This window comes from Andrena cerasifolii, chromosome 6 (genome assembly GCF_050908995.1).
Source record: "Andrena cerasifolii isolate SP2316 chromosome 6, iyAndCera1_principal, whole genome shotgun sequence".
Taxonomy (NCBI): Eukaryota; Metazoa; Arthropoda; class Insecta; order Hymenoptera; family Andrenidae; genus Andrena; species Andrena cerasifolii.
Genome location: NC_135123.1, coordinates 17304391 through 17314180, shown reverse-complemented (window position 1 = coordinate 17314180; position 9790 = coordinate 17304391). Strand labels below are relative to the sequence as shown.

At 49.3% G+C, this 9790-nt stretch overlaps 1 protein-coding gene across 18 annotated transcripts in view; it reads right to left on the bottom strand.

Moving 5' to 3' along the window:
- Window positions 1–1120: 1120 nt before the first annotated feature.
- The window catches only part of Hdac4 (histone deacetylase 4), a 27655-nt gene continuing 18985 nt past the window's right edge, over window positions 1121–9790 (bottom strand). For 15 of the 18 annotated variants that reach the window (XM_076813919.1, XM_076813917.1, XM_076813926.1 and 12 more), the window contains 13 exons: window positions 9424–9549; window positions 8425–8507; window positions 8220–8329; window positions 7478–7615; window positions 6896–6996; window positions 6668–6808; window positions 6219–6537; window positions 5601–6059; window positions 5170–5442; window positions 4653–4999; window positions 3691–4245; window positions 3467–3606; window positions 1121–3380 (listed from right to left, as the gene is read on the bottom strand). In XM_076813919.1, coding sequence (XP_076670034.1) covers window positions 3317–3380; window positions 3467–3606; window positions 3691–4245; window positions 4653–4999; window positions 5170–5442; window positions 5601–6059; window positions 6219–6537; window positions 6668–6808; window positions 6896–6996; window positions 7478–7615; window positions 8220–8329; window positions 8425–8507; window positions 9424–9549 — 2856 coding nt within the window. In that variant the 3' untranslated portion in view covers window positions 1121–3316. The remainder of the gene's footprint in view (window positions 3381–3466; window positions 3607–3690; window positions 4246–4652; window positions 5000–5169; window positions 5443–5600; window positions 6060–6218; window positions 6538–6667; window positions 6809–6895; window positions 6997–7477; window positions 7616–8219; window positions 8330–8424; window positions 8508–9423; window positions 9550–9790) is intronic. The other 3 variants (XM_076813921.1, XM_076813928.1, XM_076813935.1) reach the window with 3 other exon arrangements.

Sequence of the window (9790 nt, the reverse complement as noted above, 5' to 3'; positions counted from 1 at the left end):
TGGCGTAATTTGGACGTGTTGGTGCCAACGCCGTTGACATTGAAACTTGGAACTCGTAACTCGCGAATGCAAACAACAAAAAGTGCCAACGTTGTTTAATTCGAAGCAATACAGCCGATATTACAATATTTTGCAATGGCGCGAGTATTCAGTTCGAGACTGTAATTATATTGCATGAACATTAATCGGTTCCCAAGCATAAATTTAACTGGGCACGTACCGACGAAGACCGTGCCCCCGTGCGCAACGGAAGTCCTATCAATCTCTTGCCTCCTCGACGGTGATTCTACAATCTCTGATCCCAGAAATATTGGAATAGCGTGCTAACCTTTGTATCGGCAGATGTAACGTTTCCGTAAAACCGTATCGATGTAAGTTTTATAAAAATTTTTTTTAATGCCCCTGTACATAAAAAAAAAAACAAATATTCCACAGATTCTTAAGTCTGCGATGTAAACATAAGCGATAATGTATTATACTCTGATAACAATCTTGGTTATATCGTAGAAGCATATAAATATAAAATATACATGTAGACGAAAAGCGATTCAGCACCGTGCATGAATGTATACGTTTATACGTGCGCACGTGCCATGATTACGATCTACATACTACGGTGCATCTCGACATACACACGTACACGCATACGCCAATGTAAAAAAATGTAATGCTATCCAGCAAAATTCTGAACGGACATTAATTTACCGAAATTGCCCGAAACGATGGGAATCTTGGAAGAAAATTTCGCAAAAATAGTAGGATCGTGTGTTACGAAGCGAAAGAAAGGAATGTTTCCAACGTTAATCGTAATGGCGTCAATCTGTATACTAAAAAGGAAAAAAGAAAAGAGAAAGAAAATAAATTTAGAAAATACCGAGTTACTTATCGTAATATTAGCACTCTGCGCCAAATGCTTTACTATATAAAATAGTAATTTGACACGAGTTTGCGCTAATTCTTGTCGTTTCCTGTACAAGAGTACGATTAAAGTAACGTTGAGTGTGGGAAACACGAACGTGCAACTATGACGAGCAGAAGGCGGGAGGGCGAGTATTTTCCACTAATGCAATTAACTGAATCACTGCCACCACACGAAGATCATGCATACTGCCCGGTAAAGTATGCGTAACACAATGACTATACCTTTTATTTAAAATTATGGAGGTACATTTATATACATAAAAAAATGTGTGACTAATACATTTAAGCTTATGTGTAATATGGACATTTTCGTACACGTGCAATAACTTAATCGTAACATCTTTTTATCGTCGTTTTTTAGCTTTTCACTCTTCTTTTATTATTCAATTTTCCATACTATTGAACCATTTACATCTAACTTGTATCGATTTTTTAGAACGATATCGGAATGTTGCAAGTTTTTTCTTCCGAACCGCATAAAACTCGCGAATGTCGACAACTTCGAAACGTTGGTCGCACGAGAGAGGCGAGAATCAGCGTCAACGAATAATTCGGTCGAATCGAGACGAGGAGAGTAGGGAATAATAATGAGTTCTGTAGAGAGGACGAGGAGAACACATGGGAAAATCCTCATGCTCTCTGCAACGACCTGGGGTCATTTCACCGAGAATCGGGCAGATGCGAAGAAAACTTGGTTGGACTGATCGTTCGGAACCTAGGTCGACTCGCAAGGGAGGGAATACATGAGAGAGAGAGAGAGATAGAGAGTGCGCGCGTGTGTTGGAATTTAAGACTCGAATCGACCGAAAAGTCATTGCGTGCTTGACAATTTCATAATTTTTGGTAAAAATACGGGACGATACACGACGAACACTTGAGATTCTTGCGGACACAGAAACGTATGTTGTATACATATTCCTTGTACTGGACGTTCATACCCGCGCTTTTTTCTCTCTCGCGCATAAACGGCAAAACATTGCGCGTTCAAATTATTTATACGTACACCGTTCACGTATAGTGTATATACGCAAGTTACGAATCAGCGGAAATCGTGTATCGATCAATCGATACATTTAGGGTTCTCCGTGTTCTCGTAAAATGCATGACACAAAAATAAATGCTCCTATCTCAGGGAGAGGGAGGGAGGGAGGGAGGGAGGGAGGGGGAGAGAGAGCGTGTGAGTATCAGTATATCTCTCTTTCGCACTCGCTCTCGCTCCCCCTCGCATGCGTGTACGTATATCCTTAATTAACAATATCTCGTTAAATTTCCTCTTTTTTTCTTTACAAAATATCACAAGAATCACACCAGCCTTTGATCGCAATGAAACAACCAAATGTCGCTATGCCGCCCGAAGCAGCGATCGTTGGCTGCATTCTAGCAGTGCGACGAAATGCTACCTGACGATGTTCTCAGGCGGTCCACTTTTCCTCTTTTCGCTGCGCGTTCACGCTTCATGCTCAGTTGCGCTATGCATTCCCAGTGAGAATCGCGTACCGATAGGTGCGGATACGTGCGTTAAGCACGCTCTCAGGGCAACGGAGACATGAGAAGCACGAGACTGGATAACATCTAACACTACTGTCTTTTAAATAGATTTAGTCGACAAATCCGTCCGTGACCGGGACACGCGCAATTCCTGTCGGTTCTTCAGGAGTCGTTGGAGAGCGAAACAACATAGCGCGAGTGACGCGAAACGCACAAGAAATTTATAATCTCGCCAACCTAGTTACTTCGAACGTCGTTCGGTGTGTGTTGATTATTGAAAACAACTGCTGGGCAGAAGGCAGATTTCACGAGCAGGTACGAATTTCTGACAACGCGTCTCTTACGTATTCCCAAATGCTACTACTTTCTCTTCTCCCTGTTGACATTATTCTGGGCGAAAAGGCGGAGAAGACGGAGAAAACGGTTGTTCATTCACCGAGGCCGCACTGTCCCGAGATTTCTCGAGGTACGCGATTTGTTCGCGGCTGCGAGATAAATGCTTCGAATCGTCTGTTGCGAGCAGAACGCGTTTAAACGTATTCTATCCTCGCACGGCCATCGCGTGTTGCTCCTCTAATAGCGTGTCTTCGACGTGACCATCGTTTGATTCACCATGCGAACAATAACGCGTGGTGTTGGAAACGAAGAGGCCGGGGAGGATGCGAAGAGCCGCCCGGCTTGCTATTGCCACGCCATTGCAATGCAGCGTAGATGGTGCACGAGTGATGGTATTTCGTGTTCCCGATCACCGTCATTGCCATTGCCAGTGCCATTATCAGTGTCACTGCCATCGCTACCCCGTATAGCCGTGGCAGTATTTTTCTTACAACGGGACGCCGAGGCGATGGTTGTGTCGCTACTGTTTCCCGAAATGATAGTGTGTACCATAAATGGAGCAACTGCGGTCTCATTTGGCATCGTCTTGTTCCATGGGCTCTTCGGAAACTTCACGGGAATGTTCTGGGGTAGTTCTGAAAGAATAGTAAGGCGAGCGAATGATTGCGCATCGAGTTACGCGTGGCTGTGACGAGAGAAGCCAAGCAGACAAACAACTCACGTTAAATTGGTAGGCTGTTGCATTGAAAGAGAGGCCATCGCGGAGACCGTATCCGACTCGTCGCGCTCCTTTTGACCAGCTTCGATCGCACTCATCGCCACTGTATGAGCATTTAGTTTGACGCAAGGCCAGTGAGACATCTGCATCCAGATGGACGGATGAAAAATGTTAGGGAATTGGTTAAAGAAGAGTAGGAGGAGAGGGAGGTTCGCAAAGAGTCCTACCTGAATGGCGATAGTCTTTTGTAATGTTTCGATGGCGTTTTGACAGGGAGTCCTAGTGAGTTCCTCCTCTCGAAGTTGGCTGGGCTCGTCAGCGAGTAGAGCGCGGACACATTCTTGCGCGGAATCGCAGATCGCGGCCAGGTCGTAGCCGCCCTCGAGAGCGAGCACGACCTTGCCGTCCGCGAGGCTTAGTAATTGCTGCGTCATCTTTCCGAAGCAAGCCGGGCTGACCTTGTAACCACCGAGGGGCGGCGAATGGCCAACCGCGGCGTCGAAACCCGCCGAAACCAGAATGATGCTCGGGTCGAACGCCTTGGCGATCGGCATGACGATCGTACGAAATGCCGCGAGATACTCGGCGTCTCCCATTGGCGGATTCAATCCGCCGGACCAGGCTATATTGACGTTATAGCCGAGGCCCTCGCCAGCACCGCACTCGGTCGGGCCGCCGGTTCCTGGAAAAAAGTTACCTTCGTCGTGCCTGTGTATCGACAGATATAGCACCCGTGGATCGTCGTAAAACATCTGCTGCGTTCCGTTCCCATGGTGGACGTCCTGCGAACAGAAAACAAACGAGTTGCGGATTCTTGTTCGGGTTGTTTAGACGCCGCGCCGCGCCGTCTATCTCTCTCTATCCCTCAACTCTAGCCTCTCTACCTGACTGACTCTACTCTACCGTCACTAGCTTCACTAGCGTCACTAACGTCACTAGAGTCACTACCGTCACTACCTTTCTAAACATCTACGATCTCGTATTGCTCGATTCGCGATGGATAATCTATTCTGGCCGCGACCTCTTCTCTATCTCCCTCTCTCTCTCTCCCTCTCTCTCTCTCCCTCCCTCTGTCTCTCTCTCTCTCTCTCCCTCCCTCCCTCTATCTCTCTCCGTCTTTCCTCTAGATCCACCTTTTCGCGACGGCTTGCGTTTGGCCGTGCGTAACGAGGAGGGGAAGGACCCTTACCCAATCCAAGATCAAGATTTTCCGAACGTCGAGCTTCTGCTGGAGCAATCGCGCAGCGATCGCAACCGAGTTGAAGAAACAGAAACCCATGGCTTGATTGGTTTCCGCGTGATGCCCCGGCGGTCGTACGACGGCGAACCCATTTTTAATGTCGCCCATGGCGGTTTTAAGAGCCAGATCGACGACGCAGCCGACAGCCATTCTAGCAGCCGGCGCGGTATTCAGTTCGTTCCACGTCGTGTCGGAATCGACGCCCACTCCGCCGCAGGGAAGTCGAACGAAACTCTTGATGGGTAGTTGAGAGAGCTTCGACACGTCCAACTTTTGTCGGTTCATCGGATTCGTCCCTGCGCGAAGCACACTTTACTCTCTGCCCCTGTCGCGGGCAAACTGAAGCGCGGAAAGGCGTAATAAAGGTGACTCGGTCAAAGCAACCGAATGGGGAATGGGGAGGGACAAAGGAAGGACGCGAGAGGCCGATGAGACCGCGGTTCCGCGGGTTCGCGGGACGACTCACCGAAGAGAAGTGCGTGCGCTTCGCTGTGACACGTCTGAATCTCTTCGAGCGTTGCCTTGCGCGATCGTATGCGATCGCACCTCTGCAACAATCCCGTCTCCGAGAGTCGAGCCCAGACGCTTTGCAACCTGCCTCCGTGCTCGGGGTGGCCACGGACCGTCTCGCCGCAGACGCAGGCGTGTTTCAGCATCAACGGATCGTAGGCCAAGCCCGTGGTGGGTCGGTGGGAAGATGATCGCGCGAACATGTCACCAGCGCCAGCAGCCTGAGGACCTGAGCGAGCAGAGTACGATTATACGATTACACGATTAGAGATCTGACAGGAGCAGCCAACTGTACTTTTCCGTGTCCAAGGTTAAACGAAAGCAGCTGCGACTACGTGTGCCCACTCTGGATGTGTTTTGCGAGTGGATGCTGGCGAACGAGCTTACCCAAGTGAACCAAGGGACTGGAGAGCGCCCTGGACAATGGCCTCGCGCACGGCTGACTGCTCCTACTACCAGTCCCGCTGTTGTAGGCCGTCGACGACTCGTTGGACATTTGCAACGTGTGTCGCATCATCAGGTCTCTCTGCTGTTGAAGGAATTGTTCGCGGTCCCGTTGTTGCTTCGAGATCTCACTCTCTTCGGGCAAATCCTTTTTCCCACCCGTCAGATCTATAACCTCGGACTCTTCGCTCTCCGGCGCTTCGTCCAGCTGGTTCGCCTGACCCCGGGACCCGACTCGCGTCAACACGGTTTGCCGAATCTGTTGTTTCAGGTAATTGTGCGCTTGCTGTTGATCGTGCAGCTGCTTCTCCGCCAGGTACTCTTCGTAATGCGTCTGCGGGCTGATGATTCCGCCCTGCAACATTGGATGACCCAACGGCAACGGGGCGGACTGAGTCCTACCTAGAGCGACGAGCGAAACAACAAAAAGAAAACAGATGGTCGCGTGAAGAAAGCGCAGTGATCGCATCCCGCGAATTAAACTGGAGGTGGCGCGTGCCGACCGCCGACCGTCGGCACACGCACCAGGAATGGATTGCCAGCAAGAAAGAGAGAACATACTACCTAAAGGCCGGTGACCAGCCTTTTGCAGCCTCGCGTGAGCTACTTGCGTGTCCGTGATGGGCGTCGCTGTTGCTGCCGAGGCGCCATGGTACATCGAGGCCGGATGTTGTTGCCTGTTGGTTAACGAGGGATGATCCAAATTTTGCATCTGTTTGTGAACGTAACCGGCGGTCGGTGATTCCCCCTCGATCACCGTCAACGACGGGTAGAACGGCAGTGTACCGGGCAGCATCTGGCCGGTGAGCGGCATTCCTAGTCGCGCCGTGAACGCCGCCCGCACTTCCGCCTCTGACACGGTCGCCAACTTTGTGCCGGTCTAGGTGAACAAGAGAGAGAGAGAGAGAGAAAGAGAGAGAGGGAGAAAATGGCCACAGATGAGAAGGTTAGGCTATGTCGCGAAATGTAACGCCGTGATTTCCGGCTGTTGGCGAATTTTCTCCACTCACCGTGCCAGTGCCGGATGGTACGTGAGGTCTGCCTAACGAGATGTTCGGCATGGACGGGGAACTGAACAGCGAGAGATCCGAAAGACTGCCCTGCTGGCTGCCACTTGTTAGCCCGCTACCGTACCCGGTGTTCTCTGTTTCCTGCGAACAGACGCGAACAGACGCGCGGTAATTTCCTGGACTTGCGATTCTGCAAAGTATACGCGGTCAGCGAAGATGGCTACTCACTTCTTGAATCGCTGCCGCGTTGCTTCCGGCCGTGGGACTCGTTTGAGAATTGTTCACTGTCGGTGGGGAATTAGGCCCAGATTCCGGGTTGCTGCTGGGATCTGGAAAAGTTTCGATGAGCGAGTGACGGTGAGCGGCGTTGCGGTTCGCCTGCAACCGGTACCGCCGCGAACGAGAGCGGAATTCGAGAGGGCTCCACTCTGGCTCCTCTGTTTACCACCTCTCTCGAATTCCGTCGCGCGAGCACGAGCGCGAGCGCGATCGCGACCCTTCCGGCAGAACAGCAGCCGCTTTGCTATTTGTCTATAGGAGCGGACAGTTGCGGATTGTTTCGTTAAGGGTAGCCGCGACGCTACGGTATGCCGCGACGGGACGCGACGCACTCGGCGATACACTCGCTCTTTATGTTAATCGGTAACGTTCTCTGTTGTCATGCTGTTACTTGACACTGGCAAAAAGGCAAACTCAACGATCGATTAATCGAAAACACGGGTGCAGAGACTCGTTTGCTAATGCTCACGCAGCAACTGTCGGAAATCGACAGTCGAACGAATCTTGATTAAGCTCGATCGAAGGACGTACTTGCTAGCTGTGACTTCCGCTTGAGGTGCGACAGCAGGCGATCCTTCCGACGTGCCATCAGGGGTGAGTTTCTCGACGCGGCCATGTTCCTCTCCACGCGTTGCTTTAGTCGCACCTTGAGCAGGTTCGGCTCCGAGGCTGGCCAATTTTAGCCAGGGTTAGTTGTTGGTTGTCGTCGTAACGGGTCGTAACGGGACGTAACGGGACGTAACGGGGTCGTAACGTGGGGTAAAACGGCGGTAACGATAACGGTGATGGAAACAGAGCCAAAAGGGAGGAAGCGGGAGCGCGGGAACGCGTCCAGTAAGATCAGCGCAGAGCGTATGCGTGAGCGGGGGGAAATGTACATGTTAAACACTGTAAGAAAGAAAGAAAGAAAGAAAGAAAGAAGATGGAGGCGGTGCTGTTGGCTTGCCGATCTCAAGAATGCTCGTGTCCGTCCAGTGGACGGTCCAGGACCTGTCGGTAAACGCCGCTCGTGCACCTCAAAATTCTTTCTCTCGAGAAGGAGCTTCCCGAGGGTCAATTGATAATTAACCTTTGCGCAGGGGAGGGCCGGCATATTCGACAGGCAAGATCGTTTGATCGCAAACACCATGCTTTAGTAGGCATTCTACCGTACATAGGCACACATAGAGATAGGCTACCTTTCACCAAGTATGCGAATCATCACTCGACAGCATGGACATATCGCATAGGATATATCGCGTACAAGTATTTCTGTTCGCGCGAGCATATGTACCTGTTTTTCGAAGGGGAAAGTCATCGGCAAACTTTTCCTGGAGCACCTGCGGCATACGGTAGGGATGCGAAGCGTTCGCGGTGCCAGCCGATTCCGATTGCTGTTGTAACCTGTTCAACAATTTGCCGATAAGTGAAATAGGTAGAGTAGAAAGCCAGAGCGCAGCGTTACGGGGGTTTACTCAAGCTACCCCTATAGGTCTTACCAGCTTCTGTATCCAGGTGTACCGGGTACGGCTCCATTTGCCGCAGCCGCAGCCTCCCTCTGTTTCTTGTTCACGAGGAAACTCTGAAATTGCGAGATGTCTCTCTGAGCGAGTATTGAACGTACATCCGTAGAACATAGCCCTTCCCTTACCCCAGCTCGACAATCCACCCTCTGCGCGCACTCTACATACACTCTAAACGCGTATTAGCGTTATTTAAGGGGAGGTTCTGGTCTAGAGCCCCAAAAAATAGGTGATATTTAGGAATTAATTAAAGGAAAACTACTATATATAATTTAATGGGACTTGTTGCATCGTATTAAGGATGTCTTATGTTATAGAAATATATTTTTTGTTTTATAATTAATCAGTGCAAACAGCCCTGGGGAGTCGTTAAAGTTAAGGCGTCAAAAAATTTATCCAAATCGGTGGGACCTGTATCTCTAAAAGTTATTATCCGATTCGACTGAAACCTTTTTTATTTTGAAGATTATTCTTTTTTCTAGGGGGGGGGGGGGAACTAAAAAAAATTACAAAAATTACATTTTTTTTTTAAAAATAACGACACTTCACGTTTGAAATCACTTTTCCCTGTATTTTTCGTCCTTTCAACGCCTTTAAAAATTATAAATTTTCAACTTTTTGTAATTTTTTTTAGTCCCCCCCTAGCCAGAAGTATATTCTTCAAAATAAAAAAAGTTTCAGTCGTATCGGATAATAACTTCTGAAGATACAGGTCCCACCGTTTTGAGAACACTGTCTCGAGAAAAACGCGTTTGAAGTTTTACGTGAGCGCCGAGTGGCCGGTCGTGACCCATGCATTTGCCGCTACTCAAATGCCTATAACTTCGTGAATTTTACGAATTTCAACAAATCCTTTTAAACACGTTTTCCTAAAAGGTCGAACATTCGAAAAATGAAATAAAAAAAAAATATCGACATTTAGACCAGAACCTCCCCTTAAAGGGCCCGGCCGCCTCGAGCGTCGCGTCAAAGTACCTGAAGCCGTTGCTTCACTTCCGTCGAGGCGATCGCGCTGTGATCGTGCTTGTCCTTCTTCCTAAGAGCTTCCAGTCTCTCTTTCTCCCTCCTCTGTTCCTCCAGTTGCTTGTGTTGCTCCCAGAGCTGCGGAAAAAGTCGAGAGCCACGTGAGTTTCTTCTCAACGATAACTGTATGGTGGCGATCTAATTATGTATTTCGCAAAGAATAACGAGAAAAGAGTACGGCGCGGCGCGGCGCGGCGGCGCGTAAGCAGGTACCCGTCAATATTCCCGAAACTAATTGTGAGTAGGTAGGTATATCCTAACTATAGTCCCTGCATATGTAAGTAACTTGCAGGAGAATGAAAGACGGTGTAAAACGGAA